This window comes from Pelobates fuscus, chromosome 10 (genome assembly GCF_036172605.1).
Source record: "Pelobates fuscus isolate aPelFus1 chromosome 10, aPelFus1.pri, whole genome shotgun sequence".
NCBI lineage: Eukaryota > Metazoa > Chordata > Amphibia > Anura > Pelobatidae > Pelobates > Pelobates fuscus.
The window spans coordinates 109,873,749-109,895,903 of record NC_086326.1 but is presented as its reverse complement, the minus strand read 5'-3'; the positions used below and the strand labels follow the sequence as shown (position 1 = coordinate 109,895,903).

General features: G+C 41.8%; 1 protein-coding gene across 2 annotated transcripts in view; it reads left to right on the top strand.

Moving 5' to 3' along the window:
- The window catches only part of LOC134575560 (zinc finger protein 566-like), a 92,228-nt gene that overhangs the window by 9,532 nt on the left and 60,541 nt on the right, over nt 1–22,155 (top strand). Inside the window, exons 1-2 of one of the 2 annotated variants that reach the window (XM_063434856.1) lie at nt 132–148; nt 15,393–15,582. In XM_063434856.1, the coding sequence (XP_063290926.1) occupies nt 15,499–15,582 (84 nt within the window). In that variant the 5' untranslated portion in view covers nt 132–148; nt 15,393–15,498. Of the gene's footprint in view, nt 1–131; nt 149–15,392; nt 15,583–22,155 lie in introns of those variants that run through there. The other variant, XM_063434857.1, reaches the window with a different exon arrangement.

Sequence of the window (22,155 nt, the reverse complement as noted above, 5' to 3'; positions counted from 1 at the left end):
TTGGATTCCATACGGTGTACACTATTTTGGTTTGTCTTTTCCTTTCATCTAGATCATTGGAGAGAGACAGCCACCACCAAAATCCATGAGTGGGGATTATACCACTCCAAGCGGAATCTGCAGAGCCGCTTTCTAGGCTCTGGAACACGTGAGTGCTTATTCAATATTATTTCTGCTTTTTATATTTGGATTTGACATACTGCACCATATACTTTTTAATTTAATTTTTTAAAATATCTACAAGAGTCACCACTACCGCAAGAATTAAATCACAAGGACTGATACTCCATCATATCCCTAGGCGGGGATTGTTCCGCCCAGGCGTTCAAGTTGGGGCTACATTTTAGCTCTGAAAAAGTGTGTGTGCTTAACTTTATTTTACTACACATTGGAACTGTGACATACTTCCCTATTAGCTTTCCTTTCTCCCTTGTTTTACAATATATACTTCAAGGACATTCTAGGCGCTGCACTATCCTATTTTCATCTGCCTCAATACGGAATGAGAGACCCCGGTTCTGTTGATTAAGCTGTTTTTTAGACTACATCAGCATTTGTCAAACGCTGAATATTTTCTTGTTCTTTACATATAAAAAGCCATGTGATAACACAGGTGAGGTGCAAGTCAGTAGTGGTGTGCAGAAATTAGTGATGCTCTGAAATTTCGGCTGCTGAAAAGGGGCCTATCCCATTTTGGACGAAAAAAAGGGTAAAATCAGCCAAATATAGGGCAGAGTGACTTGTCACATCCTCGGTCCATGACCAAGGACTCGACATTGGGAGGAGGCCCGACGGCTTTCCCTTTGTGCTGCCGATTGCGAGGCCTCTCCCGTCTGCCCAGGGAGAGAGCCAGCACAGTCTGCAGCTCCGCCTGGTGTGAGCTGCAGACTGTGCTGTATCTCGCAATCTCTGGCCAATCTTGACTTTTTGATATTGCGAGATACAGCACAGTCTGCAGCTCACATCGGGCGGAGCTGTAGACTGTGCTGGCTCTTTCCCTGGGCAGACGTTAGATGCCTTGCCATTGCGTAAAGAAATGTTTGTATGCAATGTGTGCCTTCCCTGGGGTGTTCTCACGTAGCCAGTATGCTCCATTAATGCTGTTAATACATTGCATATTTGCGTGGACTGGCTAATGAGAACGCTCTCCTTTTTATTTATTTATCTTCGTGCAAAACACAAATGGAGACAGGTGCACAGCAATCTGCACTCTGCCATCTTTAAATCCGGCATAATTACAGAGCCCACTATCGGCATGGAATATTAATCTTTGTACACAGAGCTGTGTAGATTTTAAGACCTCACATTTTATTATAATTGATTGAAATGCAAATTGCAGGATGGCAGCTACCCACTCTAAGCTTTTTTTCCACTAACACATTTTGTGTTTTGTGAGAAATATGGATCCATTAATGATGCGGTTTGAAATTGAGTCTTAATGGTTAGCAGGATTGTATAATGACCTCAGTCACAATGAGATACGACAGTTTGTGTTCATAGCTTTAATGCATGGTTTCTTGTCTAAAGGTTTACTAGCAGTTTACATAGGGTGGAAAATGTCCTGTGCCATTTAAAGCAGAACTTGACTGCATTCTGGGAACCCATCTCCTTAATCTCTTAACCAAGCACTGCCTGTCCTCATAATGTGTAAAATGATTGCCCTACATATATAGACCTAGCTCTGTCTGAGCCTGTCCTGATAATGTACAGTCAGATCCCCTACATTTGATATAAACCCAGCATTATCTGAGCTTGTCCTGATAATGTACAGTCAGATCCCCTACATTCAATATAAACCCGGCATTGTCAGAACCTCCCTCACTCAATCACTCTGTTACCCCCTCCCTCAGTCACTCTGCCACCAGTCACCCCCTCCATCCCTCACTCTGCCACCAGTCACCTTCTCCCTCACTCTGCCACTAGTCACCCACTTACTCTGTCACCAGTCACCCACTCCCTCACTCTGTCACAAGGCACCCCCTTCCTTACTATGCCACTATGTCACCCCCTCACTCACTCTGCCACCAGTCACCCCCTCACTCACACTGCCACCTGTCACTCCCTCTCTCCCATGCTCTGTCACTAACTCCCACTCCCTCCCACGCTCTGCTATCCCTATCCCACCCCACACTGTGTCCTACCCATACTACATCCCTATCACCCCACACTATTTGCCCCATAACACCCCACCCTACGTGCCCTACACACACTACATCCCTAGCCCACCCCACACTATGTGCCTTACACACTCTACATCCCTATCCCACACCACACCGTGTTCCCTACACACTCTACATAACCTACAAACTACATCTCTATACTGCACCACACCAAGTTCCCTACACACACACTATATAACCTACACACATACACACTACACCCCTTTCCCACGCCTCACTGTATTCCATACACACCCTACATAACCTACACACATACACACTACATCCCTTTTGCACACCTCACTATATTCCATAAACACACTACATAACCTGCACAAATCATTTGGGGTAAAAGTCTGTTTCGGTTTTCGGCCAAGGGCTTCCAGAATTTTTGGTTTTGGCCCAGAATTTATTTCAATGCATCCCTAGCTGTAATCAACATAGCGGTAGGCCTGCAAATAAAAGGGCTTACTAGTATATAAGATTAAAAGGAGAAGGGGATAGGTTGATTGGATGACCTATATGTCACAGCCCTGGTAAGAGGAAGGAAAGGGGATTTTATAAGAATGCTAACTTGTCCCACAGTTACAGGCCTCCGGCCTTAGATTTGTGGTCGGCAACATAAAAAGCTGTGCAATAACACAGGTGATGTGCAAGTCTGTAGTGGTGTGCCGAAACTGACGTACGGGTAGGCCTGCAAATAAAAGAGGGCAATAAGGATAAGGATGCTTTGAAACACACTTTATTACACATAACTTATAAAACAAGATTCATGAAGGCTTTCGTCAACTCTTTCTCAGTTTAAGGAATATAGGTGTTAAACACTGAAGAATTCCAACGTCCTAGTGTTTTAATAATATGAGTTGGATTATCAACACTGGATATGGTGGTGGCAGATAGGACATTTTGAGATAGTGTTCTGCCTTGAGATAGTAACGGAGTAAGTCCATGATTAGATTGTGGAAAGCTGGTGTTCTGGCTGGGTATCTGCTGGCAGTCGGATGGAGTAGAAAGAAATTCTGTAAACGACAACAAGATAGAGCATCAGCAGCCGAGTTATTGCACCCTGGGTTATGCTCACAGACAGGTGGCCGCCAGTCATGTCCATCTGTGAAATAATTTCATGATGGTCAACACAGAAGACCAACCTTTGTTTATTATTTCGCAAGCTTCCGTATTGTCAGTAACATTTCACCGCCATACCTGACCATAGCTTTCTCTGCATATATGCTGCTGCCACGATATGGAAAATATCAAATAAGGCATGTCTCCTGAAAGGAGGGTAACCCAACACTCTCAATAGACTTCATGTCTCTAAACCCAAAGTTGTCATAAATAGCTGCAAATCTTGTGTGGGCAGTAGTGTCAGTCCAGAAAACTAGGGATTGATCAAACAGACGGGGAATAAACATAGTAATTCCATTCCAATGGGAAATAAATTCTTGCCACATGGTTAAATCGGCCTTAGCAGATGGGTCTAGTAAAATTCTACCATCATCTTGAAGGTCTGGTTGGAGGCAAAGCAATCTGGATATGAAGGAACCTGTCTAATTCTTTGCAAATACGCAGGAGTTTATCGTCAGGGAGACAGGACTGCATTATAGTGGAGTCCAAGATAATCCCCCAAAATATCAATCTGGTATCGGGGCCAATGGTCTTGTCAGGAGAAAGTGGGACCCCCAGTGCAGAGAACAGTTCTGTGGTGCTAAGAATGCTCTGGGGAGTGTTACAACTATCTTCCACCAACAAAAAATCCAAATAATGGATCACCGTAGGACATCTGGCAACACTGAGAAGTTAGCAGAGCATCTTAGCGAAGATATCAAAATGTTTGGGCCTGCTTTTTGCCTCAAACGTAAGCCTTGTAGGAAATTTATTTATTTATTTATTTTTTTTTTTATTAAATCTTTATTTTTCTTCTTTAAAAAAAAAAAAAAAGTAACAAATCTCAAAATAACAATATTATACAAAATGGAGAAAAAAACATAAATATGTTAACATACAAATCTCGTTAGTGTTTTTGTTATCAAGGTACAATTTGGCCTGTTTGACAATTTGTCATATCAAGTCAAATGTCCTGAGAATGTATAAAATAATTATTTATCAATAGTATAACACAAAATCTCTTTATAATTAGTGCATCATAGCATCTTAAAAGGAAGAAAAAATAAAAGGAGAACCATAAGACAAAAAAGATGACAAAAAACAGAGAACCGATTGTGCTTAATAAATTGATTGATCACTACTAAATTAAAAAGTGAAGCACAACTCCAGGGTCATAGTTAACATTAATCAATGTAAATGTCAAAATCATGTAATTTGCTCTGTTAATATAATTAAAAATTTTGTTTTTTGCGAATGCAGATTACATAATCTAAATTATGCAACCCTAAAGCATAAAATGTGGTTACACAAGAGTAGCTCTATATGAAGACCTATAATTTATTTAACCATAATATCCATATTTTCATATATTTGTGTACTTGACCATCGGCCCCCCAATAACTCCTCCATAGATCTTGTATCTTCTACTTTATTTACCCATTGCTCCAGATTAGTTTTATTTTGTTTGTTTTTTCAAAACCAGACAGGGCTTGACAAATTTGCTTTCAATCTAGGAGCCAGTTTTTTCCAATGACAAAAATAAAATTCTTGAAAGGACACTATACTCGCCAGAACTACTACAGCTTAATGTAGTGGTCTGGTGTCTATAGATTGTCCCTGCAGGCTTTTCAAAGTAAAGTGTTTACATTGCTGCCTAGTAACACCTTTGGTGACGTCATTCAAACAGCTACTAAGGTGTCTGTCTCCTACTTACATTCTGTCATGGTTCTCCCCATGCCATCATGGTTCTCCCCATGCCCACAGGTGCATTACAGGGGAATTGATCCTGGGTCCTTCTGTATCCTAAGCCTGCCCTCCTGTCTCTGAGCCACTTCTGAACTTATGGTTCTAGCCCTATTTACCTGGCCTTGTCTGCAGCACTAGAGGGCTGGAATTCTCTTTTGATTACTACCTGTGTCTTTAAGTCCACCTGTGTTATCTTTGTTTATTTATAAAATATTTTACCAGGAAGGATACATTGAGATTTCTCTAATTTTCAAGTAAGTCCTGGGTGCACAAAACATTGCATTGATTCAATAGGGTACAATAAAATACAAAAACAATATTAATACACAATGTACTGTAGGGCTTAGGCAGGATTTGTTTCTGTACAGGGCACCTAGTTTCGGATAAAGTTTAGATGCAAGTTTTTCTATATGGAGGCCAAAAGATAGATTGGGGTCTAACAGCATACCCAAGTATTTGAAAGAGTGGAATGCGGTCAGTGTGCCATTTGATTTTGTTTTGAGGCATAGATTTTGTAATTTAGGTACTGTTCCAAATATCACTTTGTAATTTGTGTAATTTAGGTACTGTTTCAAATATCACTTTGTAATTTGTGTAATTTAGGTACTGTTCCAAAGATCATTGTGACAGTTTTGCCAGTGTTTAGGAAGAGTTTGTTTTTTGTGATCCACTTTTCTACCTCTGTGAACTGGTCTTGGAGCACAGCCTCAAGCTGCGTTAGATCGGATTTGCTTGCATTGATTACTGTGTCGTCTGCGTACATGTATACATTTGAGGATTTTGCAGACATTAGTCAGCTCATTTATAAATAATGTGAATAGTAGGGGATGGAGAATGGAACCTTGGGGAGCACCACACATGACTGGGAGAGGGAGTCGGTGTCAGAAATGGATCGATCCATTTTGTGATTGACCTGATACATATGATCGAAACCAGGTTAGCGGACGATCACCAATACCTGAGTTTTTTTAGTTTGTGCAGTAGAATGTTGTGGTCTATTGTGTCAAAGGCCTTTGCAAAATCAAGGAAAATAGCTCCAGTTAGGTCTCCTTGTTCCATGCCAGTTTGGATATCATTGCAAACTTTTTAGAGAGCAGTTGTAGTGGAGTGATTCGGGCGAAAACCTGATTGATCAGGGGTCAGATAGATTGTTGGTAATACTCACATAGTTGCGTATGTACACATTTTTCTAAGATTTTTGATAATACTGTGAACAATGACATTGGGCGATAGTTAGAAACCAAAGTAATGTCACTGATTTTATAGATAGGCACTATTCTCGCAGTCTTCCAAAGTTTGGGTATGTATCCAGACACCAAGGATTCGTTAATTAGGGTTGTGACAGGTTTAGCAATTGCCAGCGCACTGAGCTTCAACAGCATTGCTGGGATTTGATCAGATCCAGACTGTTTTTTCACTTTTAGTTTATTAAGGTGTTTCTTAATGACACTAATAGGTGCAGGTCTAAAATTGAACTCGTCTCTCTTGAGTTTTTGCAAAATTAGTGGAGCCTGATCCACATTTGTAGATTCAGGATTTGTGTCATTTATTAGCTTGGCAATCAGGGTGGTGGAGCATTTGACAAAATAATTGTTAAAGGCATTTGCTACTTCTAAGGGAAGTTGCAGGATTTGTTGTCCACTTTGACAGTGGAGAGTTGGGAGTGGATTGGGGGAGTTTGTAAGTTATTTATGATTTTCCAAAAGTTTCTAGGGTTTGAGATGTTTTTGTTCAGATTTTCACAGAAATATTGGGCCTTGGCCAATTTTGTTTAGTGCATATATTTTGCCATTGTCTATATGCACAGTGATCGTTCATAGAGCCAGTATGCTCGAACTTTGACCACAATGAGTCCTGCAACTGGTACATTTTGAATACGTTCAGCTGTGATCCAAGTTGTATGTGCCCCTTTTTACTCTCACCTTACGCAGCGGGGCATGCAAATTCCAAGCTTGTAGGAGTTCGGACTGAAATAATTCAACTGCACAGTCTAGATCTGGGATTGTGTTTAATCTGTTCCATGGGAGGTTCTTGATGTCATTTATGTCATTTAGAAAGTATTTAAGATTACATTTTTTAAATGACCTGGTGATTTTAACCTTGGGATAGGATTTAGTAGCCTTTATTTTGCGCACCCAGTACACTAAGCAGTGGTCACTGAAACTGTTAGGGAGAACACCTGCCTCCTGGACTCTATAGGAGAAGTGGAGATAATCCAATCAAGCAGAGTTTGGTTATGGCTTTTAATGTTAATGCGAGTTGGGGAGGAGATTAATTGCTTTAGCTGCAAAGTCTTAAAATGCGAGCAAGAACTCTTATTTTTAGGATTCAGCCAATCAATATTAAAATCTCCAAAGACCAACAGTACACTTTTTGGGTTTTGAGCTATGGTTTCACTAAGTAGATGGGCTATGTCAGAAAGGGAATGCACAGGGGACCTGTGTAACAATGATTGCATTGCTGCACGGGATCTCAATTGTGCCAGAAAGGAAATCAAAGGTGGCAGGAGAGCTAAAGTTTTGTAAGGTGGGTGAACTTTATGGTCTATGCTCTGTCATTTCTATGGCATGAATATAGAAATGTTTAGAAATGAAAATAGTATTGCAATGGCAGAGTCACTTATTTTTGCGGTTAGCCACGATTCAGAGAGCACAATGATTTAGGGCTTGTAATGTAAACACCATGCTTGCAGTGCATCGATTTTTGGTAGTAAGCTGCGGATATTACAGTGCACAAAGGAGAGGCTAGGAATGTAATCTGTTGGGGGACCAGGGTTAAACTCTTCATAGGAATTTGGACGTAATCTTTGTTTGGTAGTATTGCAATTGTAGGGTTTTATACTTTTGTGGGGTGGGGGTTGGAGGGCTTGATTTCAGCAGATAAATCTTGCCAATTGGCTGCTCGTTATGCAGCTATATAACACTGCCTCTCCTTGAGGGCAGTGTCACTTCATTGTTTCCTTTTTTCTGTTCCTGTTGCGTAAGACTGACTTAGCTTGTGACCCCTGCTTCTGGATCTTTGTTATTGCCTGTTCGTTGCCTGCCCTGACCTTTGGAACAGACTACCTGTATTTGCCCTTGTCTGTTTCCTCGTACCCAGTTATTGTTCATGCCAAGCCCCCGTGCACAGATTCACAGCCCAGGTAGCTTCTTACCTAATTATCGTGGGTTTTGTTGATCTGCAAGGGTGAGCAAACACCTCTGCACTTTGACTCCAACCAATGTAAGACCGTTGCAAAATGAACTGACCTTCATGGAGTCTGCAGAGATGCGCAAGATGCTTACCCAACAAGTGCCCAGCCTGGACCAGACTGTTTCGTATCTGCTGCAAGAAGTTCAGTTTCTTAAAGGCACAGTATGCCCAGCCCCGGAACCTGCATATTCTGAGCCTTTTGTTGTTATGCCAGAGAGATTCGACTGTAGCCGTGCATCCTTCCAGTGCTTTAAGGTGGATTGTGAAGTTATATTGGACTTAAAGCCTCTGACATATGCCAGTGACTTTATCATGGTCCGTGAGGCTATCAACCTGCTGTCTGGGAAAACCCAGTACCAACACCACACCTCACATCTCGATTTATAGAAAAACTCCAAAGGTATCCTATGTTCCTCTTGACCACGAATAACCTATGGAGATAGGTCTCGTCAAGACCAGATTGACTCCTGATCAAAGAGACCGAAGGAGAGGCCATGGTCTCTGCTTTAATTTTGGAGCAAGAGGGCCCTTTATCTCTCTGTTCCATACACGCCCGCTAGTCCTCAGGCTCTCCGTTTGGGCACTGTCCAGATCCACCGGTCAGCAATGCACCTCAGTCTGTGAATTGCCAGCACTGTTGTTGTGACGGAACCAGCCTCGCCACTTTCCACTGGAGGAGCCTGGTTGCTCGCCTGCCCCCTTTAGACTGTGGCCCGGCATTTCAAACCTTTTATTTTCCCTGCTGAAAGGCTTATTCGTGCCTTTCTGCCAGGGTGTTCGGTAGATTTAATCTACCGAACAAAATACCCAACGATCAACCACCTGGGAATTGGAGTGTGCCGTCAATTGACCGCCCAGAAGCTGCGGTTAACCGCAGCTTACTTGACGAACGCTGGGTGGCCTTTGTTTGCTGAACACGTGGCAGCGGCCATTTTAACTCCCGAACGGCCAGCGGTGTTCAGCGCCCAAACTATGGAAATGGAAACGGACACTTATTTGCGCAAACACCGCTGAGCCGCCAGCCTCCTTACCTCTGCATTTGGTAGTGTAACCGCATGCCTGTTCATTTGGTAGTTTAACCATATGAACAGCATCATCCCAGATAGCCATGCCATGGAGCCTATTCGTGTAACGAAAGACCATGGGAAAGACTTTGGCTCCATGGCAATTGAACTGTATATATGTGATGAGAGCGCCATTCGGTAGTGATGTGCGCTCAGATCTAAGCTACCTCGGGATAGGTAGAATGTATATGTTTTGTGTAGTAAGTGTAACATTGGATATTTTAATGTATTTTATTGTCCTTTTGTCTGCCATGTGGTTAATGGAGTTTTGCCTCTGTCCTTGGAGATAATTGGATTACTTCCCAATTATCTCCAGGACAGAGAGGAGGGATTGTGATGCATTGTGGGATTGTAAGCTTGTGATTGGTCAGTGTCCAATATGTATCCCAGTCTTCCATCTGGTCCCCTAGGGGATTGTCGACCAGGTGGGAGACCTGCATAAAAGCCGGGCAGGTAGCCCCAGTAAACCAGATTCTGCTTGACCCTCAAAATGAAGTGTCGTCTCGTTATTGTCGTCTCGTTATTACACTCCTATGCTGATTGCCAGGATTCAAAAAAGAAAAGAAGCCAGTGACAAAGTCAACCAGCCTCTAAGTGTGTCACGGGAATCCTTACAAGGGGGTAACCCTTACATACGTGAGAAAAAACAATATTGACAAAAAGGTAGACCTAGGTGGAAAAGAGGAAACTCCTCATCCCCACACTAAGTCGACCCAATAGGAGGCCCCTCCCTTTGGTAATGCTTCAAGATAAAACTTAACTTTTATTGTAATTAATCAAAAATAAAAAAATGATGATGCAAACACAAACAAACAAATAATAAATGGTAAAAAAAGGAAGAAAAAAATATAATATAATGATGGGGAGAGCCACAAAAATAACTGCGGGTGTGGACAATAATCAATAGTATAATATTTGTGGTCCTATCAAAAACACCCCCAGATAGAAGTCCAGCAAAAAAGCTCAATAGTTAGCTAGGGTGAGGTATAAGGAGGAGAGAAAAGGGGGAAGGGAGAGAGTTAAGTAAACTTAGTTTCCCTTCTGATCGCAACACAAGACATGGTCAAGAATAAGGCTTACAGCTATGGGGACATCTCAGTAGTTCTTAAGGCCAGGGACCCCAGGCTCAATAAGAAATTATAGCTTTCGGTCTGTACAGGGACGTAATATGTTTCATGTCTCCCCAACATAGGGAGGAGCTCGACCTATACCTCCACAAATTTGTTGACCTTCGTAACAAGTACGGAGGCTACTCTTTCAATGACTATCATAGATCATTCTCGGCAAAGGTGACGGCAGCTTTGATCCAATTTAACATACGCTCTGACTGGAGCCAAATAGAAACGGAGCTATTCTGCTGCCACTTTGCTGGCCTCAAGCCTCCGTCTTGTACCATATGCGCGTTGTAATGGCTACCCAGGTAGAGAGAGGGTATCAGCCGTTGGAGACGTCCTTTTCCCTGCAAGCTGCTGTGTAGAAGTCAGGCTGGTATAATCCCATCCACGATATCCAGAGAGAGAGTCAGGTTCAGCTGTAAAAAGAAGCAGGATAATATTCCCAAATAATCCCCTTTCAAGAACGAGACAAGGCTACGTATTGAAGGGTCAAGAAAAACTGAGGACCTGGATGCCCAGCCTGCTTTTTATTGTAGTTACATACAAAAAGAACACACCCAGGGTGACGCATACAATCACCAATCACACATATGGTACAACCCACACATCCCCTCCCCTCAGATAAACAGTTAATTATACTGTACACATTTTTAGCCAAGTTCTGGATGTACCCCAAAAACAGAGGGTACACCTTTAAGTCCCCTTGTTCAGGGGAGCAACATATCCGAAAATCAGCCCATTCGGATGAATGGTTCGGGAGTTATGGGGTTCCAAAGTTTTGACCGACCGCACAGGTTCACTAGCCGAAAATAGTTCCTTGAGTTTTGGCCTTGCGGTCGGTCTCCATTCGTGTATCAAAACCCCACAAAATCCTTGCCATCCACCGTTATCCTGCCGTTCGCCGGAATCCCCATATCAAGTTAAGTGTAACTACTGAACGGCCGGTTGTTCGGTAGTTCCAGCACGAAGTTCTGGGCGCATGGAGGTTTCAGCGGTGTTTGCCTGTTTGCGTATCCGTTTTTAGTTCCACGCATTGACGGGCAAACACCGCTGTTCGTGCGCAAGATGGCCGCGAACACGTGCAAAGTCCCGAAATGGCGCCCACCTATTCAGAGCACAAAGGATTCGTGTAGAATCATACGAACGGCTGTATTCCCTGGTAATGGCATTTCTTTTACAATATCCATGCGAATAACTCCAGTTATTTTAACAGTCCAGGCATGCAGTATAGTCTTGTTACACGCGTCTACCGCACACACACCACAAATCTGTGCCCCACTGACATTAGCTTATCTTCTACCAGCCAAAACAAACCCACTCCCACTAAATCGGACAGGACACTCCAAGACAAATTGGGCAGGCCCATCGTGTTCCTGGGCAAGGCACAGGTATGCAATAACTTCAACGCTGGAGGTTGTAGCTTTAGCGCTTGTAGAGCACACACCAAGACGATGTGCCCCAACAGAATGTTCCCCAAACAATGACTCCCCGAAATTCACACCGACAACCTTACATTCTATCTAGCAAATCACCCATCCCCTCACTTGGTCAAATTCCTTACCACAGGGTTCACTGAAGGATTCCACACGAGGCTGGTGGCACTCCCTAGACCCAGACACCACAGATATCCTGCTCACGGCCGAACTTCACCAAGGGTTTATGATTGGGCCTTTCAAACAACCTCCCTACTCCAACTGGAGAACAAACCCAATCGGCATAGTTACGGACAAATTTAATAATAAAAAAGGTTTAATCATCGACCTATCCGCACCTCATTCCTCTTGTGTTCCTAGTCTCAATGCACTCATACCATCAGGGGAATTCTCACTACAGTACGCCACAGTGGACAATGCCATGGGAGCAGTCTTGAAAGCCGTGGATGACGCCTGGTTATGCAAGACGGATATATCAAATGCTTTCAAACTACTACCCATGCACCCGTCACTGTAGCATCTACACTGTGTCAAATGGAGGCGCCAGTACTATTTTGCCACACTTTCGGGGCCAAGAGCAGCCACAAACTGTTTGACACGTTTGGTGAAACACTGTGCTGACTACTCCTGAACATGTGCTGCTGTCCAGTGGCAATACATTATTTAGACAACTTCCTCACCGTCGAAGAACCCAACAAAATTCCCCATAGCATCAACAAAACTGTGGCCCTATCCTCAACATTTAGGGGTCCCCCTGGCAGCGGAGAAAACGATAGGCCCCACTACCAAGCTAACCTTCCTAGGCATCCAACTGGACGTGGCAACCAGGATAGCAAGCCTGCCTAACTAGAAAGTTCACTGCATTAGAGACTAAATATCAGGGTTCGTACATAAGAATTGTTGCTCCTGCAACGAACTTTAGTCAATACTCGGCTCACTTAATTTCGCTATTCGCATAATACCACAGGGCCCCGCTTTCATTTCATGCCTACTGCACCTACTAACTGAGGTCCCCCATGATAACCACATATTTTTTCCATCGACATTCACGCCAGAGCAGACTTATGTGGGGTGAATTTCTTTCATCCTGGAACCGGAAAATCAATGTTCATACCCCCCTGCCCAGTCATATGGACCGACGCCGCAGCACACCCAGGGTTCACATATATCAAGATCAGTGATTCAAAGACTCATGGCCCCCCCCGGAGCTCTGACACTGCAGGCCTTTAGCACCACTATATTCAAATTATACCTTATAGTAGCAGCGGCACACACCTGAGGCTTACTATGGGAAGGCAAAGCAGTCAAATGCCTCTAATCAACAAAGGGAGGTCCTCATCTCTAGTGATCATGAGACTCACATGGCTGGCAGCAACACACAGCTCTTACCTAGTTTGCATACACGTACCCAGCCAAGAAACCATTGCAGCTGATGCTCTCTGTCGCTCCAACTTACATGCATTTTTCAAACACCACCCTACGGCAGCCAGCCTACCCGAGACTACCCCCGATTTCCAGTACCTGATAATGGACTAGTCCTTCTAAAACAACACGCTCAGACCCTGGCAAAATCAGTTTTATCAGATAACACCAAGAAAGCCTGTGACAGAGCACTGACCATCTTCACCAGGTTCACAGCCGAACATCACATCACCGACACCTATTCCATAGACACGATAAGTTCACTACTCACTGCCACTTACTTAAGTTAGCACACAACACCATAAAATGTATCTAATGGTAATACAACACTACCTACTCACTTCATTCCCCACCCACAGACCTTTCACTTCAAACTATTACCTGAAGAACATGCTCAAAGGCATACAACGCAGGGAGGGCCCCCCTAGTACAAAGAGACAGCCAATAGACAGGGGTAAATTCAAAGCCCTATCCGACCTATTGGACCCTCATACTAACAACATTATCAAGGCACCCACGGGTTCTTACGCCCCAACAAGTTCACGGTGGGAAGACTTTCAGGGAATCCTTCATATATTAGAATTAGGGATCTACACAAACAAGGAGACCACTACATACTACAACTAAGACGTTCCAAGACTAACCAGGTGGGGCCCCCAACCAAGGTCCAATACTTTCCGACTCACAACAAATGGTGTCCTGTTACTGCCTTGGATACTTTTGCCTCTCTCACACAGAACAAAAGAGGTACTCCTCTCTGTTCGAAATACATAACAAACCACTTACCACCGCCAAGTTCATGTATTACGTAATGGCCATAGCCATTAGAATAGGCCACTTCCCCATGTCAATCTCAGGGCACTCCTTCAGGATCAGCGCCGCTTCAGCTGCATCCAGCAAAAACGTGCCAACAAACATCATACAGAAATTGAGCAGGTGGAAATCCGCCACCTACAGTAAATATATTCCACAACCATAGAAAGAACTCAGGAAAGCATTCAAAGAACTGGTCATGTAAATAATAGAAGCATTAAAAGGGTCTTGATTAAATCCTTTTGCCCTCATTTATTTCAGGCTTACCTGATCGTTGGTTTATTCACACCTCTGCCAACTATGGTTACAACCTCGACATCAAGTACGGCTTAATGTCCCCATTTACAAATGTTAAGGCGGAGCCTGTAGTTGTGGGAGGCGTTAACCGGCCTAGTTAAAGTCAGACCTACCCCTAATCTTTGCCGATACCAACCAGACTCCCCTTAACAATCACTCCCTAGATGGGCCCTCATTTATTTCAGGCTTACCCGATCGTTGGTTTAGGCAACGGCTTAGTGTCCCCGACTACAAATATACACACACACATAGACACACATAAATATTCTGGAACCCTTGCATGTGAATTCATGTATTTCTAATCTGCATAATTATTTTTTTTTACTCTCCCTCTTCTATCCAGCGCACTCACCTATCCACTAAACAGCAACTTCTTTGTTGACAGATTTTTTTATTTTTTTTATTTTAAATAATATATATAATGTGTATTTTTAAATAAATTAACAGTACTTTACAGCTAGAACTATTCATAAAGAAGAAACACAAAAGTATACATCCAAACATTTCAAAGACAAAGACAGACACTTTAATTCTGGGGGTGTGATAATAAAAGCTAATAATATATACATTTATTTTCCATCAAATGTTAATTTGCTTTAGCAGGTTTTATCTCCTGCTCTGTAAATTGACCTTTAATCACATAGGAGGATTTTGCAGGGTTTAGAAGGTTATTAAGTGAGTAGGAGGTAAGAAATTCTAGATTATACAGACTGTGCAATAAAGGAAGTTTAAACCTAAGAACTCTTTACAGGAAGCTGTGTAAGCCACATACAGGGAGGTGTGACTAAGGGGCAGAAAACTGAACAGTGAGACTGCAGGGGCATGATCAAAACTGTTCATTAAGCTAAAGTTATTTTGGTGCCTATAGTACCCTTTTAAGTATGTTATATAAACAGCATTATACTCACAGGTCTGGAATTGTGCGCTAGGGAACTCAGTGTTTCAACTTTATATCTGATCATGATAACGGTTAACTATTTACTATATCTTTGGTTTCCTTCTGCAATACATTGTAGCTATGCATTTTTTCTTTTTTTTTTTTTTTAGGTTGATATTTTGATCATTAAAAACAAACAAACAAAAAACCCAAATACATTCCAAAGCCAATTATTTCCCCAAGGACGTGAGCACTTTCTTAGAACGTTTTATTGACATGATCATGACCAAGGACAAGAGTCAGATGAGTGAAAGACTCCTAAATATCACACTGGAGATCATCTACCTGCTGACTGGAGAGGTGAGAGATTATGGGAATATCTCAGTGGCATTCTCCCATCATTTGTTGGCATATATAATTTCCTGAAGAAATGTTATATGTACATTGTGCTAGCTAAATTGGTCATTTTTGTTATTTCATATTTTTTTAAAACTCCAACATATTTTCAGAGCATGATACTTTTGATAATATATGCAAAACAAAATCCAAAAAGGAAATAATGGATATGCCAAAATATTTAAGCTATTAAGATGATTATTTACATAACCGATAATTGTTGTGAACTGAAAACCAAATTTACTGGAAATTTAGACCAAATAATAATAGTACATATTCTCAAACTTCACTATATTGATAATTTGGCTGTTTTGACCTTCATTTTGTCATTATTTTTACTTTATGTTGATTAGTTCCCCAGTTTTTCTATTACCAGTTATGAAGTCGCATTTGTGAAATGCCTGTCATAGTATTATGATATCATGCAAATCCTTTTAATAAGCACAGACATTGCCGGATCACAATCCTTCACCTGGTGTCTTTTTAATAATGGTTTATGAATCTTTAACAGAATTATATGTTTGTTTTCTGCCTGTCACACAACAGACATTAGTAGTGGTTACCATTTTATGGCTGTTGTATTTTTTAATAAATACATTTTTGATACATTGTTTATGATTGCTTAAAGCATTTGTCACATTCAGGGGTATTTGCATATTATGCAAAGATCATTTAAAGGGACACTATAGTCACCAGAACTACTACAGCTTATTGAATTTGTTCTGGTAAGTAGAATCATTACCTTCAGGCTTTTTGCTGTAAACACGGTCTCTTCAGAGAAAATGCAGTGTTTCCATTACATGCCTAGTGATAACTTCACTGGCCACTCCTCAGATAGCTGTTCGAGATCCTTCCTGGGTCATGGCTGCCTAAAATGCATCCAAACATTCAGTATCTCCTCCTTCTGCATGCAGACACTGAACTTTCCTCATAGAGATTAATTGATTCAATTTATCTCTATGAGGAGATGCTGATTGGCCAGGGCTGTGTATGAATCATGCTGGCTCTGCCCCTGATCTGCCTCCTTGTCAGTCTCAGCCAAGCCTATGGCTCAGCCTGATGATGTCAGCAGACTGCTTGTTTTGCTGAGGCAAACAGCATGCAGAGTTACAGCTTCAGGCTTGAATACAGTAAGATTTTGCTATATTTATGGAGGGGCCCAGGGGGGCTAGATGGTGTTTTTAACACTATAGGGTCATGAATACATGTTTGTGTTCCTGACCCTATAGTGATCCTAAACTTCTGGAATAAAAGGGAATTATGACATGTCACACATGTGCCCTTGCTCTATCTGTTGCTGGGTGTACAACTGAAGGAATATGGTTACTTGAAGCTCTCCCTTACATATATTGTCACATTCATTCTTCAGCTCCTGGTGCTTCATCTGCCAGGAGCTTGCATCTCTGTTGTACTTTTCCACATGTGCTTGAGTATAACAATGAGATCTATGGTCCTCTATAGACCAACTCACATGGTGCACAAGAAGATTTGTCTTTCCTACAGCTATCATTAGCGATGCCTGTAAGACTATACAAGCATTGATGGCAGAATCGATTCATATTCTACAACAGCTGCCCTGATTGAAATGAGTTTTGCTAGCAAAGAAATTCTGTCAGTAACAGACATTTTTGTTAATAAAAGAAATATACAAACTTTGTCAAAACATAACAAAAATCTCCTCCTCCAGTTTTGACATATGTTTTGATTGAGTTGAAATTTCATAGTGAAAATGAGTATTGTGGATGAGCGTGGCCGACTTCCGCCCGAGGTAGACACATGTAGTAAGAGGCAAAAGCGACAAAATACAGACACAATTGGCTTACAAATGGGTCCTGCCGATAGACAAATACTCACAGACACAAATGTCACCTTCCAAGCATCTTAGAAGGAGAATGACACATCTTGAAAACAGAACAGAGGAGCTGTGTGAAGCACACAGTAAGGTGGTGGAAAAGTTGCATAAACTGGAGGAAGATCACGCTGTACTGAAACATAAAATGGCCGATCTTGAAGATAGATCAAGGCACAACAACGTGCCTTTTCCGCGGCGTAGAGGACAAGATCCCAGCTGAAGCCTTAAAGAACTACATCAAAGCCCTGTGCAAACTACTAGTTCCTAATCTTGAGGATACGGCATGGGAATTGGACAGGGTACACAGACTACCACGTCCTCAGTGTTATACCGCCGACACCCTCAGGGATACCATATCACGGAACTATTATTTTCGCTCCAAGAACCTGCTCTTTAATGCAGCATGAAAACTCCCAGCCATGCTAGTGCCTTATACTAATATCACTCTTTGCTGACCTGTCTGCTACTTCCAAGGCATGTAGATGGGTATTTATCACTATTACGAAGACGCTATGTAACAACAATATCTCGTACAGATGGGGATACCCAATCTAGTTATTGGTTTGGCATGGAGGCCAATTGATAGTGATTCTGGAGTCCGAAGTAACTCTTGCCAAGATCAAGGAATGGGGTCTATTCTGCGTTGAAGGAGAAGAGGCGCCAAGAAGATCTTCACCTAAATCACTCCTGCTGGAATGGCGAACAGTAGGAACATGATCTAGATCACCGAAGCACCACATGTAGAGGGCCACAGACGCTTGAAGCCATGTTGCTCACTTAAGTATTATTGAACTAGTATTATAACTTTGCATTGAAATATACTTACGATACCAGGAATTGTACATGTTTATATTTCACTGCTCGCAGTGTTGGGAATAAGCACAACATTTAAAAAAATTGAAAAATTTACACTGTTTCCCCAACCCAGTATTTACATATTGTTAAAATATATGTTATTCAGTTTGCTGCCTTTGATATAGTGGCAATCCCTTATAAGATGTCTTATACAATACTGTGAACTCTCCATGCATTTGTTTCCTATGCTGCCAATATTGAGAGTCTGCTGGTACCTAGGAAACATACCAAGGTGTATATGAGATGATTGAAATGGCATTTGATTGTGTTACTTGAGGTTACCTAGGTGCCTGTTGCACATGTTGTCCGCATAAGTATTTGTATGACACTTTTACTGTATATGCACATGTGCTTAGTATTTGCTAAATTTGAAGGCCTGGGGCCCCTGACTTTATCCGTAACTCTTGATTAACAACCTAGTAATTTTTTACTGTCCCTTTAGCTGCACCCGCATTAGGTATTCACCGGCTATCCTACAGTGAATTATAGTTGGATGTGAGTGTAAGCACAGCACGGCTCTACCTTACAATGGCTAAGCACAAAATTGAGGAAACTTGTAATTATGCCCCATGCATGTGGATAATTAAGCTATACCCTTACACTGTACAATCAGCACTCACATCTATGCTGTGATGAATTCCTACTATACAAATGTACCCCACGAGAATCTGAGCCATCCTTCACATTTTGATAACTGTCAGGCCCTTCTGGTACACTCACGAATTTCACCGTACTTAGTCAAATAGAACTACGGTAGTACGCTCACCTTCAATTTAAAGTTAGGGGCTTAAAAATATATCACACCAACAAGGAGAATATAAAATGGCCTACAATCTATCCATCTTATGGGCAAGCACCTACATTAGTATTTATGTACTGATAGGTCTGTTCTTTGATTTCCTAATCTCTTATTATACGCAAAGGTATAAGACACATGCCTATAGAGTCTAGGCCAATTACATGGGTAGGTTTTATAACCTTAACTCTGATGGCCAAAGTCTGTGCTTCCCCTGCAAAGCTGAATTGGATATACTTATGTTTTTGTTAAATGTATGCTTTTGTTTATTTCCTTCTATTTCCTTCCTAGACTCTTTACCCCTCACACTGCCCCGGGTCTCTCTTCTGCACTCCAGTAGGTTCCCCACATCTGCGCATTACTCCTCTATGGAACAAAATGATGTACCTCCTACACTCCAAATCTACAGCTTCACTGCCAACACCGCACGGTAACCTACTCTTATATACACACAGTATGGTGTTACAGGAAGCTCCCCATTGTGCCTGGTAATTCTTATACTTGTAGATAGCATGACACTCCTTCCTTTATATGGCAAATGATTCTTGCAAGATTATATCTCTCAATATTAAAGGTGTAAACAACCCCCCCAAAAAGATGCCTAGCTGTGCGAGACATGCATACAGTATCTCACAAAATTGAGTACATCCTTCACATTTTTGTAAATATTTTATTATGTTTTCATTTGACCACACTGAAAAAATGACACTCTGCTATAAAGTAAAGTAGTAAGTGTACAGCCTGTATAACAGTGTAAATTTGCTGTCCCCTCAAAATAACTCGACACACAGCCATTAATGTCTAAACCCCCTTAGTGGAAATGTCCAAATTGGGCCCAAAGTGTCAATATTTTGTGTGGCCACCATTATATTTCAGCACTGCCTTAACCCTCATGGGCATGGAGTTCACCAGAGCTTTACAGGTGGCCACTGGAGTCCTCTTCCACTCCTCCATGACGAAATCACGGAGCTTATGGATGTTAGAGACCTTGCGCTGCCTCACTGTCCGTTTTTGAGGATGCCCCACAGATGCTCAATAGGGTTTAGGTCTGGAGGCATGCTTGGCCAGTCCATTATCTTTACCTTCAGCTTCTTTAGCAAGGCAGTGGTCATCTTGGAGGTGTGTTTGGGGTTGTTATCATGTTGGAATAGTGCCCTGCGGCCCAGTCTTCAAAGGGAGGGGATCATGCTCTGCTACAGTATGTCACAGTACATATAGTGAAAAAAGTGATAAGATTAAGCAGAGTGGAGATTAAGGATTGCCTACAAGGACTGGTTTTATTTATAGTTCTTTTTACTATATAGTTCACTTTTAAATAGTTTTATTCATTCTGTTTAGTAATAAAGATTCTGTTGTAATAGCCAGTCACTCTTGAGCTCCTTATACTCTCACCATCACTCTGCTGTTCTGGATCTACATATATCCCTAGGTGGGGATTGTTAAACCTAAAGCTCCATACACTAGAGCAGGTCATTGCTCTAGCAAATGTAAGTAGGTCTAATATTTACTTATCCTACTTTTACATATGTACTGTACCATTGGTATACATCCTTATTTTTTTCATATGATGAGCCGCATTACCTTGGGAATCTGATACCAGCAAAAATAAATCCTTAGACAGGGATTGTTCTGTCCAGGCTCCTAAAATAGAGCTTTTTAAGCTCTGGAAAACGTGAGTGCCAATTTGGAATATATCTTTATCACCATGTTATTCATAACATACTGCACTATCATTGTACTTTTATTTCTTTTTTTTTTAAGAGTAAGAAACATAATTGCGAAATCTGCTGCTACCTTTGTATGTATGATTTTATTATAATAATTCTTAGCGCTGTCCACCTAATTTTACTAGCTTGTTATGTCACAGTACATGTTTGCATTCATGGTTCCCTCAATGAACTGTAGTTTGTCAATGCCAGCAGTACTCATGCAGGCCAAGACCATGACACTCCCACCACCATGCTTGACTGTAGGGAAGACACACTTGTCTTTGTACTCATCTGGTTGTCGCCAAACACGCTCAACAAAATCTGAACCAAATAAGTTTATCTTGGTCTCATTGGACCATAGGACATGGTACCAGTAATCCATGTTCTTAGTCTGCTCGTCTTCAGCAAACTGTTTGCGGGCTTTCCTGTGCATCATCTTTAGCAGAGGCTTCCTTCTGGGACGACAGCCATGCAGACTGTAACGGACCGTTTCACTTACAAGAGGATAAAACCCAGTTTAGGCGATATCCCCCTTTTCCATAGACCAGCAGCTACAGCAATCACCAATCTCCCAAACTGCAAACTGTACGAATTCTGGAAACTCCCGAACTGGAAACACACGAACTCTGGAATAGCTGAACAGGAAAAGCATACAATCTGCTTACACTCCTGGCAGTCAGCATACAATCCAATTCCCCCAAAAACGAGACGACACATCGGTTTGAGGGTCAAGCAGAATCTCAGGTCTGGAACACCCAGCCTGCTTTTTATTACAGTTGTGCACATACAGGACACACCCAGGGGGAGGCATAAAACAACCAATCAAGTAACAGTACAACCCACACATCCCCTCCCCTCAGATAAGCAATTAACATAATTATTACAAACAGTAAAAATACAGTTTCCACACATACTCTGTAACTTTAAAACCATACATCACATTCACATAAAAATACATATCCACAATCAATCCATTCAGGGAAACATGGCATGAATCAGACCAGGGGTTCAAAAGTTAGTAAAAGTAACTTTTGTTCCCCCTGGCTGGCAGTATTTTAATCTGGCTCAAACAGTAAAAGTAAAACATCCCCACAATGCATCCTGGCTTCCTCCCTTCTGCCCTGGAGATAATTGGAGAAGTAATCCAATTATCTCCCAGGTCAAAGACAAAACTCCATTACACATGTGGGGACCTAAATACAGGATTATGTTTTAAAATATGTAAAGTCACTTTTATTACACCAAACACAGACATGTTACATATCCCCAGATAGCTCAGGTCTGCGTGCACATTATTAGGTGAATGGCACGCAGACCACACAAAT